Raw genomic sequence first — 19,004 nt, forward strand, 5'->3', positions numbered from 1 at the left:
CCTCATGCAAAGGAAACAGCACCTAAAATGCCTGAGACACAGGGAAGGCAGTTTCCTTATGTGCTTTCTTCTCCATGAAGATTTGATATTTTAGCTTCCCTGTGGTTAAGTCCCTGATTCCCACCAGAAAGTACAGCTTGTGCCTGCACGACCACGGCCGGATAGCGCTTTATAAAACATGGTAGATAACATCATTCCTTTTATTGCTAGGGGAGTAAAGTATAGGAAAATAAAACAAACATCCTTACACCAGGCACCAAGACAGAGCAGAACCTAAATCAAAGCTCAGGATGGGTCCATGACCTGGCCGTTGCGGTATGCAGCATCTCTGAAGTGTTACTGAACGTGCCAGCCATAGGCAGGTCCTCCCTGGGCCAGGGCAGCCATGAAAAGTAAGAGCTCTTAGTGCATACAAGCAAAAAACCCCATACATACATCACCCATTACCGCATAGATTTGGAGCAACAGAAAGCAGCAGTAAACATCTCACTAAAAATAAACAGACCTCTCCTTCCCAGCAGAAAGGCTCTGTAACCCCTCAGAAGGAAGCGCCCTGTCGAAGAGCAGACGCCAGCACAACGCCGGGCTGTTTGCGTGAGGGGGGAAGGAAGGGCTAACGGCATTACTATTCACGGCAACAACTTTGTCTAGTTGAAACGTAGCATGTTATAAACCGCCCATGAACGCTCAGCTGGTCGGAGCATTTGGCTGCTTAAATATTCTAACGGCTCTGGAGGAGACAGATGTTGGCAGCTCAGGGCCAGGAAGCAGCCCCTGGTCAAACTGATTTACATCGATGACATTTTCCTACACTGCAAGAAATAAATGGTCCTGAAAACTCACAGGTGCTTAGTGCTGTGCTAATAACTGCATCAGGCAACGACAATTCCTGCATTTATTGAGGTTTCACATTTCAAGAGAACAGCGAACTGTCCCGGAGCGAGCTGAGCATACACAACGCTGAGGTACCACCGCCTTTCAGCTGAATTCTGCCCATCCTCCAACCCACCAGTTTCGTGCATTTGGAGCAGGTCAAACCCAGGCAGCCAGGACAGCAAGCATGGCCATCCACAATCTCTGCTTCTGGGCAGGAGCATCATGCTCCAGCAAGTGTCCAACCTGATGCTTACAGTGTTTTGGGCTGGGCTGGAGCTCCTCTTCAGCAGGCTCCCGCACGATGCTCCCCACACAGCACACGTCAGTGGCGAAGTCAGCAGCAGTGGGAGCAGTACAGTAACTCGGATGTACTCAAAGCTCTGAATTCGGACCCAGATTATGACCCTGTCCTCAATGGACACCAGTTACTTGCACAAGGAAACACCTCTGCACTTCCTACCCAGGCTTCAGTGTCAGCTGAACCAATCACGCGTTGCTTGTTGTTGAATTTTGCCATTCTTTTTCATGGTCCTCAGTGTTGAATTACATTGCACGCAAAACTCAGTGTGCGTGCAAGTATTTACACTATAATATATGGATGAATTTCAAAAGGAACCCTTTTATGGTGCATATTCTGCAGGAATTCCCTGCAGCTCTCAGACAGCAGCCACAGTATAAGTCCCACAATATCTTTCCTGCACAAGGATCCATTTTATTTTAAGGCTGAGGTGACATTTCTATTTTATTCTTTACTGAAATACAAAGAATGGGTTGACTTTTTATCAGCAGTGGTACTTATGAATAAAAATTACTAGAGATATAAGGCAGCAAATACATACAAGTACTAACCTTGGATTTACTTGTAAAAAAATCTTCAGAAATGCCTGCGGTCCTTTGGCACATCTGATCATCCATTTTGTTCTTAGTGAAAAGAGGCACTTCACTGCATCTCTTCTCCTAGATGTTCAGCTTCCTCATGTATTTTTTCAAAGATCAACACAAGTTTAGACAGCTGTTTGTCAGTGTTAAATCTGACAATATTGAAAACTATGCTAGATAATCTACGAATGTAGCATATAGATCTACACATCTCTGCTCTGAAAGTTTTTTTCTTTTATGCATATATCCAGATCAAAAGTTTTAGATCAATCCAGCAGAGCTGAGGGGTACTGGTGGCACTTCAACAGGACAGCCAAGTAGATTCAAGTTTAGGTCACATCCATGTATTTTTAGTTTAGCTTATACATGTAAACCCTCTGGAACTGGGCAGAATATTCCACAGAATTAAAATTTAGCAATGGATCCACAACACAAAAAAAGAGGTTACTCATCTCCTCATTGGTTTCTCAAGCATGTACTTTATCATATGGCATGTTATTTGGTTTAATGCCTATTTAAAAAAAACACCACCAACCAAACCCACAGATTTGTGAAGCATTTAGTATAAAGATACTGCTCCACATCACACTTCAGGATCTCATGGAAGAGCAGGACATCCTTAAAAGCCAAGTCCCCGCTGTGATGAAAAACAGCTCCAGTGCTGCAAGGACACCACATTCACAAATATCCTTAAATAGCCAGCAAGCACAAAACTTTGCTATTTGCAAATTGTGTTATTTCCATACTTGCACCATAATCCTAGTGTCTGGTGCAATGTTTAGTCTTTACACTATGCTGTTTCAAGTAGTGGTTATAAATAAAACAGATACCATCACTCACACACAATAAATCTGCTTTTTTTTTTTTTCCATCTCTGTTTGCATCCTTTATAATATAGCAGGTGCCTGCTGACATCTGGCCTTTCAAGGATTTTGGCAGGAGACAGCACTATTTATCAATTTAATCAGGTGGAATGGTTTTTGTGTGTGTGGTTTTGGGGGTTTTTTTTGTTGACTTTGTTATTTTTTTTTTAAACACCAGCTTTATCCAAAGTTCGAGTTACAAGTACAGCTTGCAATACAGAAATTTCATAAATGTTAACCATAAGCAAGGTCTCAAAGGGAAAAGCCCCCTAATATATCACTTCCACAGGAAGAAGAGGAGGATCTGTAATTTTGTGCATTCTGTGGCAGGAGGACAAGTCAAGACCACAACCCACACCCACAGCTTTGCATTAAATACTCTCCATCTTCGGTAGCACGAGACATGCCTTTGTCATTCACATTCGTGAAAATTAAAAGAGGATGCAAACCTTTCACAGACAGCTTTGAGAGACCATTGATCTCTCATCCCCTTTTCTCCCCTAAGAAGGCAGGGACAAAAGGACGGCTGTGCTTTCAGTGGTGTTCACAAGCTATAATCCACACCCCATATCCAGGGTTTGCTCAGCAGGTCTGGCCAAGGACTAGTTTTTTCCCATTGCAGATCAGGGGCAAGTCAAGCTTTTATTTGACACGTGGGAAGACGCTCCCACGCGGGAACCAGGGACCCCAGGATAGTCACTTACCTGGCAATCTAGCTACTCATCTGAAATCGTGGCGCGTCCGAGTCCCTAGCCAGATCAGGCACTTGAATTGACACCTCCAGGGGCTACTCTGTGCACTATCCCATCAGCTGAAGCACTACTGATCCAAGATTCTCTTTCCCGTCAATGCCATTCTGCTTTGAATAATTATCCCACACCAAAGCAAGCACTTGACTCCTATACCAGGGTCACAGCAACCAATCAGTTGGCTTCCTCCTATTTTTACCCTAGTAGCCGCTGCTTTGGAGAACAGCATCACCATTAGACACAACTGAGCGAAGCTGACTGTAGAAAAGCCAGGTGCATGCTGATCAGGGTAGGAATAGGCTTTGCCTAACCAGAGACTTGCAAACTGGTCCAGCTGAGATTGGCAAATATCAGAGTACTCATTGTCTGGGGAAGAGGATTTAGATTCTTCATTAGGCTAAAGAAGGACTACAGACGCGTTGTCCACCTCTGCAGTGCTGGTCATTCTCCTTGGAGACTGAAGGAAATAATCTTCTATTATTCAAGTATTCCAAAACACTCCTCTAAAACATAAAGGATATTTAAGCCATATTCTCTACTGCAGAAAAAGCAGCATGAGAGGCTGTACAGATGTACAGAGCTGCTCAAAAATCAATGGTTTGTAAAATATTCTCATACTAGAGGACAGAAACTACCAAACACACTCTTAGTAAGTTAATATTTCAACAATCAGCCAAAACTTGGCTTCATGAGTCACCCAAGACTAAGTAATATAGAATATCCTCAGTTGAAAGAGACCCATGAGGATCACTGAGTCCAACTTCTGACTCCACACAGGGCAACCTGAAAGTTAAATCATATATCTAAGAGAGTATGTATCTAAGCCATTAAGCTACATAGCTTCCCCCTTAGCATCAATCCTGGGGAGTGAGGGGAGGTTCCTCTGGAAAATATAATCATTTCTGAAGCACCTATGAATGAAGATCAAACAGCTGTTGCACAGGTTTAACGCTGCATCTTACACACTCTTTTATTTGTGGGCTAACTTAAAAATAACAAGTCAAACTATAAATACACTACAAAAAATTACTCCAATGATTCAGGCAATTGCTTACATCCTTCACTGATCCTCCATTCCAATCAGTGCTTACACTCCTACTTTTTGGTAAGCAATCAAATTACAGCAACCTAAATAGTTCAGGAGAAATTAACCATGTGTTCAGCTCACCAAAGCTCTGGTAAAGATATTTAAATTTCTTCTCATCCATGAGAACAAAATTGATTTTACACTAACCGTCTCCAACACATTTCCATTTCTTCTGAGAGCTCTTGTTCTGGATCTGACTTCAGGGCAGATACACTGACGCAAAAGTCCACACTTTCAAAATGAACTACACTTTTCTTTTTTTTTGAACCACCTATTTAATGAGGGTAAAATTGATTCAGCTTCAACATATACATTGACATGCTGCTAAACAAGTTTTAAATGGAACTTAGCATGACAACATGGTCAATAAAGAATGGAGTTAAATTTTGTTTTAAATCTTATTTCCTTTAAAATACAGATTAAGAAAGGAGCTGAATACTACACAGTCAATATTGAAACTGTAAATTCTACCTGTCTTCTAAAACTGTATACAGACTTTCACTGAACTCCCACAATTATGCTCAGTCCACCTCTGAAGAGGAAATTAAGCTACAGAAAAGAGCAATTATAGTGCTTCCAGGGGGCAATTTTCTGTAGGTACTGCTGTTGTTTAGTGAGTTCTGATTCTCCCATGTTTGAATTCAAAGTACAATGGCAAGTAGGAACCTGAAACTGAGAATTTACCATGTTGTATACATTAGTGGATTGGAGCTTATGTAAATTATTTTACCTATTAGCTCAATGCCAGCATGTTTCCTTTTAAAAGGTCTGAGAGCACTGCAAAAAGTTTATTATGTAATAATAAAAAAATGTACATACTGAAAACCAAAGGCAAACCTGAAAACTTCAGTGGAGTCAGTGATACTCTCACAAATCCATTTCTAGGACAAATACGCAGCCAACAATTTTGCTCTGCTCAGGATCACTCAGGGTGTCTACAGCAGAGCAGGAAATGGTAGTATTAAGTTAGTATCAATCCATAACTTGAGCCAAAAACCCATTATTCCTATTCCCTGGCATTATTGCTTTGGAACAGGGAAGACTGGCAGAGGGACAAAAGGGAAGTGACATGAAAGGAACATTACTAACTTCTATTGTAAATGACATTTTGCATTGTTAAATTAGGAAAAAAAAAATCTCACAAAGAAATCATACTAGTGTGCAGTGTTTATTACCTTCTATTAATCTGAAGTCAATAATTTTGATATGACTAAATTAATTCTGAAATAAACAGACATTTTTAAATGCATATGAAGATGAGAGGCTTTAAGATGAGAGTATTTAGTTGATCTGCACTCTTAATCCACATGCAAGATACATCGATCAAATATTGTACATTTCCTTTCATTTTACACTGGTCCATAATAAAGCACAATTTCTGAGGATAAAAGCATGGAGGAAAGAAATCATATTTTCAAGTAGCCCTTTTATTAAAAAAGAGCATCAACTATATATTAAGCCAATGTGTTTCTCTCTGATTTTGATTTTACTTACAGTATACAGTTTTGCAAAATATACAGCTCACCAATGATACACAAACAGTGGCCCTTTACTAAGGGCAAGTAACAAAAGAAAAAAAAAAGAAAAGAAATACAACAGAAAACAATTCTACAGATTAGAAAAGTCATATTTTAGAACATTATGCCACTTTAGAGCGTCTCCAATGCTGGTAAGAAAGGTCATGCACAATGTTTTTTAAGAGAATGTTGTCATTAGTCCATGAGAGATTTGTCTGCATGCTTCACATGAACAGAAAAAGGTACAAGTCACAAGGACAGCAGCTTTCTCCAGTTATCTTTTAGGCCTGTCTATGTCGTCAATAGCAGCTAGCAGCTTCTGTCTTGCCTTTTTGTTGATGTGGGAGCCCAGACAAACATTCACCAGATTGGTCAACTGCTTAGTGGAATATTCCTGGCAAATAAAAGCAGATCATGTTATGGCAGAATAAAACACTGGACAAAGACAGAAAATTTTAAAACGCAGTCACACACACTGTGGACTTTTCGCCTGATAGAAGTAGTCAGTACACAAGGGAGATTTAAAGTGGTAGTTAAGTCAGGTCTAGATAGTTTTCATAGTTGAGGCAGAGGACAAAACTATTTTGTTACATGGCAGATTACAATGGAAAATGCTTACGACTTTAGTATTGTTGGACTGAGCTCACAGAAAGTAATTCTGTGAATACATATGTATCTACATCAATTTTTCATGTAGTTTCCATTCTTTGAGAGGTGTGGTGGGAAATATATATGCAAATGGGATAAGCTTTTAACACAAAAACATTTTTCTAAACAAACTGTGACAAAAGTTGATCTTTTTTATTTTGCCTTCTCATTTCCAATGAGCTTCTAAATACTTCTGTCTACAGGGTCTGCAAACAATGTTAATTTCAGTACATGATAAAGGAGGAAAAAAAGTCAAAAACGTTAAGACAAGAATTCTTAACACCTGTCTAAACACCACATTTGCCAGTACTACCTTTATACTTAACACTATCCAAAATATAGCTTCCACCAGTAGGTTTAAACAAGAGTTTTTCCATGTAGGTCACCAGACAACAGCTCACAATCTCTCTTGTGGCTCCAGGTATGACAAAGAAAACGATGTTAAAGACATATTTCTTTCATCCATTTCTAGTAGGATTTATAGTAATCCCAAAATACAGATTTCAAAATGCTCCATTTTAAAAGACTTTTCACTTTAACAATGGGCAGCTCCAGTAGCATATGACTATTACTTACACAGTCCTCTTATAATTGTTAGGTTATGCTACCACAAAAGCACGCTAAAGGCTTTCAAAACACAAATGAAGACTTCTCTCAGAGAGCAATGTTGGTCCTGATTCATTACTATAAAATGAAGAAAGAAAAAGCAATGACTCTTACCTGTTGTGCCTTACAACTTAGTTTAAGCAATCTACTCCTAAAGGCAAAGTGTGATTTCAAACTGTACTTCTTGACGATCGACTTCTGCGCTCTGGCACATTCCGAACAGCACACAAATGCTTTCAACTGCACTTTGCTCTAGTTCTCTACATTTTTTCACACAGTAGGTAGATGTGATTGGCTTACTCATCCTTCCCAGTCATCAGATGTTGAATCAGTACAAACACATACTAACTTCATACGATAATAAATATAATGAACATACACACGCACACATTTATATTTATACTGCTTCCCACACAGATTTTGTTATAATAAATGAATATATACCTATATATGCATATATTTATTTTTAATGCATAGAAGCATTGATCATTTATAGTTGTTAGCATGATTCTATCATTATGGTGAATTTTCCCAGCAGACAGTAAAAGAATGCAAATTTAACTCTTACCCTATGTTCTTTTATCCAGCGTTCCATGTCATTTTCTGTCAGGTAGTAGGCTTTAATGTAGGTCTCCACAAATTCTTTATCTGGAATAGGCCTGATGTCTGTTAACTTTTCTAGTTTCATTAAGAACTGCTGAAAGTCCAGTTGCATCAAGGCACGTCCTTCATTGCTGCACTTCTTCACATTGGCATAACTGAAAAGAGAAACACAGTGGGAAGTAAAACTTACAAGGAAATAAAAATGAATCTTACTTCTTAAAGTTGTCTAACTTAGTCCTTCGAACCTTGAGGAGGGACATAATTATGGTTTTAAGTTAAAAGCAAACAAGAATTCCTCTTAGGATGTCTGATGCAGAGTTTTATTTGCATGAGTATAACATGTTTTAGCCCCACTCATATAACAGAACCCCACTGCATCCAGTGATACTTAAAAAAACCACCATCTCCCCCCAAAAAATTCCTACATTGAACAACTTACTAGAAGTGGTTTAAAGGAAATAAAATCAATGCTGATCAGCACAACTAGACAGTGGCTTTAGTCAAGTGATGATGACCACTGAATTCTGAAAGGTAATGCAGCAGCTTTAGGAAGGGTCTCCAGGAGTTTGCTGAACCAATGGCGGCATCATCAGAGAAAGACACAAAACTGTTTGTTCCAAACCACTCACAACAACCAGAGGAGAAAGGGTGGCAGCACTGCCTAATCTCTGCGAGAGATTACTGTTTTAATGAGAGTAGACTGACAGAAAAAACGGGTGACAGGTTTCAGCTCAAAGAAGAAGACAGAGCAGTTCTGCTTAGGGCAGGGTAATACCAGGAAGGATTAGAGTGGGGTGATAGACAACAAATGAGGAAAACGATCTTTGCAGTTTTTCAAATGGATAAGAAATTGCATTTGTCAAGATCAAAGGAAATGACACCGCAATGCCCTTAACAGTGCCAATTCCAGCTGAATAAAAGGGAATGAAAAAAATCTTTGGTCTGAGCACGGTGTCTTGATAGACTTACTCCAGCCCACCTACAGGCTGCTGCCACAAGCAACAATCCTATCCCACTGTTTCCTTTCTTCCTTTGTACCAAATTAAAAGCAAGCTCAGTCTTCCACTGGTTCATGAACTTGATCCTAATAATTATACAGTTCCTAGATTATTAGGTCTGATGCAAAGGAGGCAGCAGAAACATACAGCTGGAATCTGGATATACAGCAAGATCAGGTTAAGAGTAAGAAGAAATTGCACCCTTATATTTAGCATGCAGAAAGAATTTGCAGAATGCAGAAATAACAAAGGCAAGAAGAGAGGGGATCAAGGCACAAGCCCTCTGGAGCTCCGTAGAAGATTGGACCATGACTCTCAACAGGACATACTGAAGCACTTCAAGAAGCCAGACAGGAGACAGGAAAGAACATAGAACTAGAGATAGGGGAGGGCAAAATTTAAAGAAGGATATGGCTGACTGTAATGGAGATGATTCTTCACTCAGTGAAGAGCTTGATGAGAGCAGTTTCAGTTGACTGGCTGACTGGAGGAGAAACACCTCCTCCATGGCTTTTAATTCCATACCTTCACAGAAGTCAGAGATGAAAGAAGTTATGAAGGTATTCAAAGAGTTAGCCGTTCAGAATACCTTCCTTCCCTTTCCCCATTGGCAAAAGAAACTACAAGATATGTGAGAAAAAAAAGAACTGGGCAAGAATGAGAAATTACGTGCAGATATTTGGGAGGAGTTGATAATGAGTGCTCTTACACTCTAAGAAAGGGCACAGCAGAAAAGGACCTGGGGATATTGGTTCATAGCTGGCTGAATGTGAGCCAGCAGTGTGCCCAGGTGGCCAAGAAGGCCAATAGCATCCTGGCTTGTACAGGAATAGTGTGGCCAGCAGGAGTAGGGAAGCGATCGTGCCCCTGTACTCGGCTCTGGTGAGGCTGCACCTCAAGTACTGCGTTCAGTTTTGGGCCCCTCAGTATGAGAAAGACATTGAGGTGCTGGAGCGTGTCCAGAGAAGGGCAATGAAGCTGGTGAAGGGTCTAGAGCACAAGTCTTATGAGGAGTGGCTGGGGGAACTGGGGTTGTTTAGTCTGGAGAAAAGGAGGCTGAGGGGAGACCTTATCGCTCTCTACAACTGCTTCAAAGGAGGTTGTAGTAAGGTGGGTGCTGGTCTCTTCTGCCAAGTAACAAGCAATAGGACAAGAGGAAAAGGCCTCAAGTTGCACCAGGGGAGGTTTGGATTGGACATTAGGAAAAATTTCTTCACCAAAAGAGTTGTCAAGCATTGGAACAGGCTGCCCAGGGAAGTGGTTGAGTCCCCATCCCTGAAGGTATTTACAACACACATAGAAGTGGTGCTTAGGGACATGGTCTAAGTGGTGGACTTGGCAGTGCTAGGTTAACGGTTGGACTTGATGATCTTAAAGGTCTTTTCCAATCAAAACAATTCTATGATTCTATGAAAAGAAATGGGCATGAGTTTAAAAGCAACGGCTTGATGGAAGCAGTGGAAGCTGATGATCCTCAATAGACAGCTAACACTTGGAGAAGAAAGATGTTGTCGAGGTCCTAAATCAGAGTAGACAGCAGGACAGTGGGATGGAAAGAAGTAAAATAGGCATTAGGGTAAAGTGCATAGGGTAAAGATAACCAGGAAAGAAATATGGAAACATATGCAGAGGGAGTGGAAGACAGCACGTATTCTATAATGCAGAAAAAGCTGTGATGAGAGCCCAGACATAGATAGCAATGGGACAAGAACACAAAAATAAATGCAGTGAATGAAAAGACTACAATACTCAGGCTACAATATTGACTCTGAAAAGACTGGGACACTAAGTGAGAGAGAGGAAAGAGCAAGGTGTAACAGTTCCTGACTAAGGTGCTTGAGCCTCTATTGACCAAGCCAACTAAGACACCTTTCTGTTCCTGATGAATTTGGAAAAATCCCACTCCATCGCTACTCTAAGATAACTACTAGGGTTGACAACTTTCTTCCTGGCAAAGACAAATGGCACCACCACAGAGATGCTGACAATTACACTTTAAGTTTCTTCTTTGCTCTGTCAAGAAATGATAATTTTCAGAAGTTTCTTTGAAAGAGAACTATGTTGTTTCGAATGATTCAATAAAACACTCAAGGCCATTCTTCAGCAGTACCTAGGTACAAGACCATCCCCTTTAGGCTTAATGCTGTACCAGACTCTGTGAAACAACTGCTAAGCTCTATGTTAAGCCTTGATAATTTTTAGGCTCCCCAAAAGCACAAGACCTTACCAGTGCACTACAAGATGAGAACGTTAGACATTATCATTATAGACGTATTTGCCCAAAAGCAAGACTTTCACAAACTACTTACCCTTCCACAAGAGTTCTATTGGCCAAGCGTATGCAGTGCTCCCAAAGGATGTTGGAGACTGGCAGTGGAATACGGACTCTCTTAGACACCTCATTCAACCTTCTGTTAAATTCTTCGAATTCCTGATGAAACATGGAAGATCATTATTCCTTTAGCATAAAAGGGATCATACTCTATACATCCCTAGCAACAACAACAAATTAGAAATGCACGAGAGAGAACACTGAAAAATAAGAGCAAAGCAGAGAAGCTAAAGAGACACAAACTGTAGAGACAAGCTTAATGTGTAAAGTAGAAAGCATGCTGCTTTTTAGTATATCATTCAGAATATAACCTCAGTAATTTTTTTTAAAAAAGGAAATACTACTCTCTTCTCCAGAGGTGTAGTTCTCTGTGAAACTGGCACCTCTGAAAATTAACCAAGTAGCTAATCCTTCAAATGCCATTTTCATTGCCTCACTCCCTAAACTCATCTTTAACTTTTTAAAAGTCAATATACAGCCACTGAAGAAAATCCAGTGATGATTTCTTTATCCCTCTAAATACCCTCCCCATCAACTTTCAAAGAGAAGCTCAGAAATATTGTAACCACTTTTTGTTCTTCAACCTTTTGCATTAGATAGTTTCCTGCTGCTTTAAAAGGAGCTGAGAGCATAGACTGAAAATTCCAAATCTAACAGTTTAGGAGCATACTATGACACTAGATAACAGGTAGAGGGAAGGCACCTGTTTCCACCTGAAATGTCCATGGCCTGGACAGATTTGAGCTGTTACTATGAGTGACAAACTAGTCATAACTGAATATAATTACTGCTACAATCATTTTGTGACTTACATAAAATGAAATAGAAGTCTGCTGCCAGCGACTAACACCTCTCTCTCTTAAAAAAGTATCAAACGACTTAAATGTAAAGCAGACTGATAATGAACTGCTCTGTGTAACCAGCAAAAGCCGTTTGTGCTGCAGCCTATTAAGACTGTACTTGTCCAATAAAATGCATTCATTCCAAGACTGTTAATCCAGGTGGGTCTTCCCTCTTTTTTTTTTTTCTCCTCCTTTTTTCCACCCCCCATCAAAAATTCAGTAAGTGAAGAAAAACAGAAGTGAATCTCAATAACCAGTTTTGGCAGGAAGAAACAGGGTACCACAATGTCACACTCTAACCAGCATACAACTCACTCTTCTGAAGATGAGGATGCCAACCGCTCTGTGTTAATGAACTTCTTGAACAATCCTCCTTCCCCACTTTATCTGCTTCCATACATTCTATGGCTGAGTACAGAACTTTGCATGTGTGTGCACATGGCTAAAAGTAGTTAGTTATTACATTAAACATTGTGCTTACATCTGACACTCCTGGAGTCCCAGTGTACACAGCAAATCACTAATTGCTTAGCACTAATCTAAAAGCTTCCGTAGCAACTATTATTGGTTATATAATGTAAAGAACAGAAATGGTTTTAAATGGTATTAGCCCTGATTGTCCTGAAGCAAATTCATCAGCAGTTGCACACTCAGAAAATGAAAAAGTTTTATTGCAGAGACCAAATGTAAGTACAAACTGATTCCCAAAAGCCACAGCAGCATAAAGAAGGGTAATCACAAAGATCCAGTCAAATTCAGTGTAATGATATATCATCCTCTATCAGATTCTCCCTTCTTTGCATTGATTTTTTTTTTAAGCAGAGAACAGCTACAAAGTACAACGGTGTAACCAAAACTGTTATTCAACACAGATGCGTAACTTTTCCTGCGATACATCACATGTATTTAAAATAAAATTTTCAGTTCCTCTGTAAGAATTAGTATAATTCCACCACTGCCAGAACTTCCTTCTAAAGACCTAGAAATATAATTTAGGCATATATAAAAGTATGAGACAGGGATCCTCCCAAGAACTGGTTCTGTATGCCACAAGACACAGCAATTGTATAACCACTTCTATTGAATGCAATTGAGAAGCTGGGTGAAGAACTTCCCTTTTACTTTCCTTTTCAAATGCTAACTTCTAAATATAGCAACTTCAATTTGATAGTGCACGATCATTATCGGTGCTGGTTTGACCTATAGCCCCTATGATACAGCTCAAAGACAACCAATAGAATTATGCAGAACAGCAAATAGCCATTGTTATAAAAAACCCCACTATCTCAGGCCACTGGATTTTCTTCAATGTTACTCCATTTACTACACATTTATCTACCATTCAAGACTTAGACATGAAACTCATTAAACTTCTGCAGTCACTTTCACCCACCGTGCAGTCAAAAAATCAGCATTGAAAACAATCTGCTAGCAGCAAGAACAATGAAAATTCTGGACGGACTTCCTGATAACAACTTACCGTTTGTCAGGATGCTGTATTGCTCTAACCATGCTACTTTAACAGTTTTAGTGAAGTGTTACAGTAATTTAATATTTATATAAACTCTAGCACACCATTTCCGAGAAAGTATTCACCTTTAAAAGAGCATCTACATATATATTGTGTTGTGACATGATTTCCTTCACATCCCATTTCACATTAGCCATGAGAAGCAGCATTTGTTCATAATCAATAGCTTTAGCAGCAACAATCCAATAAACTGGTTTACGTAGTTCACTAGCAGTTGACACTGTCTGAAACAGAATATAAAGAAAATTCAATTCAGTAAATTTCTGGCTAGTAAGAGCAATACGTAACTATGATGTACAAGTATTTACACCATATTGTAGGAGTTTCAAATCTTCTGTTTAAAAATCAGCTGTGAATTATACAATTCTGACCTGGGAATAGAACTGCTGAAGAAAAGGCTTCTTGGCAGCTGGCATCACCGCATCAAGATGAGGCTGAAGAAATTCAAACTGCTCAGCCAGAAATACCCTTTGAAAGCAAAGAAAATTCACTGTGAACTAAATGCACCATTTGGCATGTCTCTGTACAACTTTCACCCTACAGCTGACACATTTGGCAATAATGATATGTAACCCTGGAAAATTTAATCCTGAGAAGAACCGTACCAGTTTCATGCCAGCATATCAACAAGTATTCTCAATTCTGACAATTTTAAAATATGATTGCATATTTTCTAAGTATAAATGAATGCAAAACCAAATAAGCTCCTCTGAAAATACATTTTTAAAATTCTAATCTTTAAATGTCACCTTGTGTAGGGAAAAAGAATTCCCACCTGACTCTCAGTATTATTCTGACCCCTTTGTAAGAGTTTTGTGTTACTCGCTCGTTATAATCTCTTCTTCACAGGTAAACTTCCACCCATTGGAAAGAACACTGCGATCCAAGCCAAACCAATATGAACTAAGCAGTTTTGAGTCTCAGCCATCAGCATATGAGTAATATAAGATTTAAATGAACCATACAGATTAAATACTCCCATTAGCCTATTTAAAACTAAAGATTTTTCCTGTTAGATTTGGCCTTGCACTGTCACAAATTACTGGACTAGCTACACTAAAATTTCATGGCATGTGCTGGCAGATGGTTAGACCAGATGGTTAGGTCCCACTACCTTTAATTAAGAAATTACTTCTATCACTCATATTTAAAATCATGTTGAGAAGTAGGAATTTTTGACCTGTCAAGAAGGTTTTGGCTCATAATCACAATCTCTTAAACAATCCATAGCTTCCAGTGACCACAAAACACAGTGTACAGTAAATAACCTACAAGGATTCCGTGGCCACCACTCTCTCTGCCAAACCATACAGCGAATTGCCAGATGTCAAAACTACGAGATGACTGAGATGTGGGCTTGGCACCTTCTCCTTTCTCTCTTCAGCAGCTGTGAGAGTGCCTGTGGCATCAGCAGAGACCTCCTAAAACAAAGAATGAAACAACTGAAAAACCAGGAAAACAGCAAGAATGGCTCCAGCTGAGCAGTTTCAGATGACAGGTAAGATGAAGGAATGTTTGTAATTCTAAGGTGTAATTTAAATCAAGCCTGAATCAAAAGGCAGCGTAGAGTTTTCTATTTGAACAGCATGGAGTTCAAACAGGTGAAAAAATCACATCATGTAGATCAATATCTATCTCAGGGGAAAAAAAAAGAGACAGAGAATGAACTTCTTACTTAACACCCATATAGGCTTTAGCCCAACTGCCTAGTGGTGGACTGCCTTCTCACCCTTGTTGGTAGACTCTTCCATCTGACAGCAACCAAATAAGGAGGGGGCAGGGGAGGAAAAAAGAAGAAAAAAAAAGCAAAAAAAGAAGGAAAAGAAAAAGGGAGGCAGGGCAAGGAAAGAAAAAAAAAAAAAAGACAAAAAAGGGGAAAATAAAGGGAAAACCCCAACCTCTACATTTGAGAAATATAAGGACAAGTTACAGCTAGAAGAGGAATCACGGAAGGAAGAAATTCCCAGAGCTATCATATTGGTCTAAGTAGATATATAAATGGACACCTTCTCAAGCTTAGCTATTTGCCAAAGCTGTATCAGGGCATGAAAACATAAACCTAGCTCTGGCTTTAGATTAACTACTCATACACTGTTTACTGCATACATACAGGCTATGAAAATACAAGAAATGCTACAAAGCAAAGGTGATATAGAACCCAGAACAGATAAAGAAGGTAGGCATGATATGGCACTGATTTCTTAAGAGCCTTCCATGACCCTGGGATAGAAATTCTATGGCCAGAAAGGTGCTACAAGAAATCAGCCTCTTTATATGGAATGAAAACAAATTTGAGCAATAACACAGTAACAAAGTAGTGGTAAAAATAATTTCTTCAAAAGCAAGATCAGATGCACAACGTGTCTGCTGTAAAGCAACGTATGAACACACAACCACTATGACAACAAGAATACTTAAACATGACATTTATGGTTGGATTCAAAAACCAAATCAGCATAATTCTCAGATTGCTGTAAAATCAGACAAAGATGAAGCCAAAAAGATGATAATAAATAAAGCAGCTTTGAAGTTTGGTTGTTGTGGGGGGCTTTTTTTGTTTGGTTGTTTGGTTGCTTTTTTCCTAACTGGAGATAGAACTAAATTGAGAGGAAATTGCAGTGAAGTAACTAAAGAATCAGGAACAAGAGGAAGAAAAATAGACTCAAGCTGACTACAACAGTCACCAGGAGTTTCTTCTAGGCTACACGGCAGAAAACAACTGTGAGGAGTGACATGAAACAGAATTATTGCTATGCACACATTTTTCAGACAGTTTTGCCTAAGAAAAAAGACCAGTGAGCACTAGAAACATTGATGGAACTAAGTGGTGATCTAACTCATTCTAAGTATTGGGATTGAGACAAGGAAGAATATGCATTGTAGAACTTAAAAACCCAAGAGAAAAGGTACTGCACAGATGATGAGGTGAAAAAGGGAAAAACAATAGGGAGGTTATTTTGGGAGCAATATGTCTGACATACCCATTGTGGTTATACTGCAGCAATTAGAGGTAGGGCAGGAGAAAATTGATTATGTTAAAATGTGTCAGGACTTGGTGAGAATTTAAGTGATACAGAATGAGCAGAAAGATCAAAACTTTGCTGCTACAGACAAAGCAGCATCAGAATGTGTTTACCACTTGAAGGAATGCCAAGCCAAAAGTGACAAGAATGTAAGACAACCAGGAAGATAATAGTGTCCAAGCTGTTAAAAATGGCTTGAGGTGTGGAGGAACAAAAAGATCACAAGTTCCACTTTAACTATCTTGGATTTTAGTTGACAGTTGCCTCCTGTGATGTGACAGCCCAAGGCAACAGGGAGCTGGATTTGCTAACTCAAAAAGGCTCTTTCAGTTCCGTGTCTCCCAAAGATGTCAAACACAAACATATATATGGGCTACGGCAGATGGAACAAAGTGCAGACTGGGAAAGTGGAGCTCTCACTTTCAAGGGTGAGGAAAGTATCTTCAGACTTCCAAAAAAAATTCTATGATTGGTTACAGAAGCAGAAAGCAGATAAAGCAGGGAGCCTTGAAGGATCCCCACAGAAATTCTGACATTCAAAACAAAGACTGCTGACTGAGCAATGCCATCAGCACATCATTTGTAGCACTAAAAGATCTCACAGAAATAGATCAATGAGCAGAAGATAAAACTTCTAAAAGAAGCTTATGGTAAATGCTATCAGATACAGTTGCACTGAGCATGGGAATGATTATAAAGGCTAGCCACATCACTATGTTATTTGAAAAATGAATTTTCTTTGCTCTGATCTGTGTTCACATTCAGCCAGATAAATTTGCAATTAAACTGGCCAGACACTTCACAGTACTGTGAAGTTTGCATTCTGCTGAGTCTATCAGGATGGATAAACAAGCCAAAAGGCCTAGATACTTGCTAAAACTCATGTAGCTCTTTCAGGCAGCTCTGAAGATCCCCACCTAGCACATCCATAAGTACAGCACACACAGGCAGTAACATCTGATCATCTAGGCATAACGGTCAATTCTTCAAAAATATTAACTGAGCCAAAGACACCATTCATTAACTATCAAAATCCTTCTCTTTTTCCTTCTCACTTCATGTCATTCTCAAAAAACCCAAAACTAAAACAAAAAAAAAAAAAAAGAGAAGCTTTGAAATGTTTACGCATGATAAAAAAACCAAACCCACAGTCCACCAACCAATTCTCTATTCTTAGGAGCCACAGAGCTGGGGGAAGAGTATCAGTGGTAAAGGTTTAAGCATCTTTGTCCCTTTCAAAGACTAATTATAAATTATGAAAAAAACAAATACTATCAAGACCTAATTTTATATTTAACACACTTCAAAGTTGCATGTTTCTTCAGTATTGAGATACGTTTTAAATAATTTTTTTTTCTCCTACCTGCCTGCTTCCCATGAAGGTAAACATCTTGTGAAACTTTTAAATGCTGAAACTGTGTTGCACCTCAAGACACAAAATGTACGTGAGACAACTGGCTAAATTAAAGACATGCTTGGGTTCAACCAAGGAGTCAAACTCTGGTTCAAATATACTGGCCAGACACAGTATGAGCGTTTCATTCTCATGACTTGTTCTAAAAAGCAGGCATTGCAAAAGCACGTTGACAGCAAAAAGAAAGCCCAAGGAAACAGCCAGCGTGCCAATCCCCAAGTAAAGCACAAGATCATTCTGAAAGGGTTTCAGTGATGCATGTGTTTTTTCCTCCAGCCTTCATTAACAGAAATGATCAAATGATTGAAAGCAGCAATAAAGGGGCAAAACATTCAGGCTGGAACAGGAAAAAAGGCTACAGACTATTTAAAGAAATCAGATGTTTTGCAATGGACTGGACTTGTTAAAGTTAACCCTTGCAGTAATTTAAGAAAATCTGCAAGACAATCTCTGTTGTCAGAAATTCCATTTGAGTACCCGTGGAGAACAGGGAAAGTCCCCTAAAACTGAAAGTGGGCACAACAAAGGAGGAGAGTAGAAGCCAGGAAATTAAATAGCCAGCCCAACTTTAATTCCAAGAAATGTCAATTACACTGAGAACTCACTGTAGCACCCAGCATCAAGCACGCAGACAGCAATAGCAAAGCAGAACAAACTTGCTTAGCTTTCCTCTGTGTTGGAGTAGCAGGTCTTGCTGATAGAATGGAATTGTGATATATCTAAAGCATATTACAGCCCACATAACATCTTTGTGAGCAAACTGGGCAAAATATGGACTTGATAAAATAATTTCAAAGGTACACGTGGAACTGATACAAACTAAAAGACACTTTTGTCCTTCCTTGCCAAACAGGAAAAAACTAATGATTTAAAAAAAATTAAAATAATTCATCAAAAGCACCAAAATTATCTGAACAATAATCAAATCAACTGCAGCAGGTATGGCAATACAGGTTAACCAACATCCCATGCAGACACCTTACAGCAGATCTTACTTACTCATTTTTCTCTAGTCCTAGTCAAACTCCCTCATACT

At 39.3% G+C, this 19,004-nt stretch overlaps 1 protein-coding gene across 3 annotated transcripts in view; it reads right to left on the reverse strand.

Moving 5' to 3' along the window:
- Positions 1-5,605: 5,605 nt before the first annotated feature.
- The window catches only part of VPS50 (VPS50 subunit of EARP/GARPII complex), a 97,181-nt gene continuing 83,782 nt past the window's right edge, over positions 5,606-19,004 (reverse strand). For all 3 annotated transcript variants that reach the window (XM_054816137.1, XM_054816136.1, XM_054816139.1), the window contains 6 exons: positions 14,804-14,952; positions 13,903-13,999; positions 13,597-13,755; positions 11,136-11,257; positions 7,794-7,983; positions 5,606-6,365 (listed from right to left, as the gene is read on the reverse strand). In XM_054816137.1, the coding sequence (XP_054672112.1) occupies positions 6,246-6,365; positions 7,794-7,983; positions 11,136-11,257; positions 13,597-13,755; positions 13,903-13,999; positions 14,804-14,952 (837 nt within the window). In that variant the 3' untranslated portion in view covers positions 5,606-6,245. The remainder of the gene's footprint in view (positions 6,366-7,793; positions 7,984-11,135; positions 11,258-13,596; positions 13,756-13,902; positions 14,000-14,803; positions 14,953-19,004) is intronic.

The sequence above is a fragment of the Grus americana genome, chromosome 2 (genome assembly GCF_028858705.1).
Source record: "Grus americana isolate bGruAme1 chromosome 2, bGruAme1.mat, whole genome shotgun sequence".
Lineage (NCBI taxonomy): Eukaryota > Metazoa > Chordata > Aves > Gruiformes > Gruidae > Grus > Grus americana.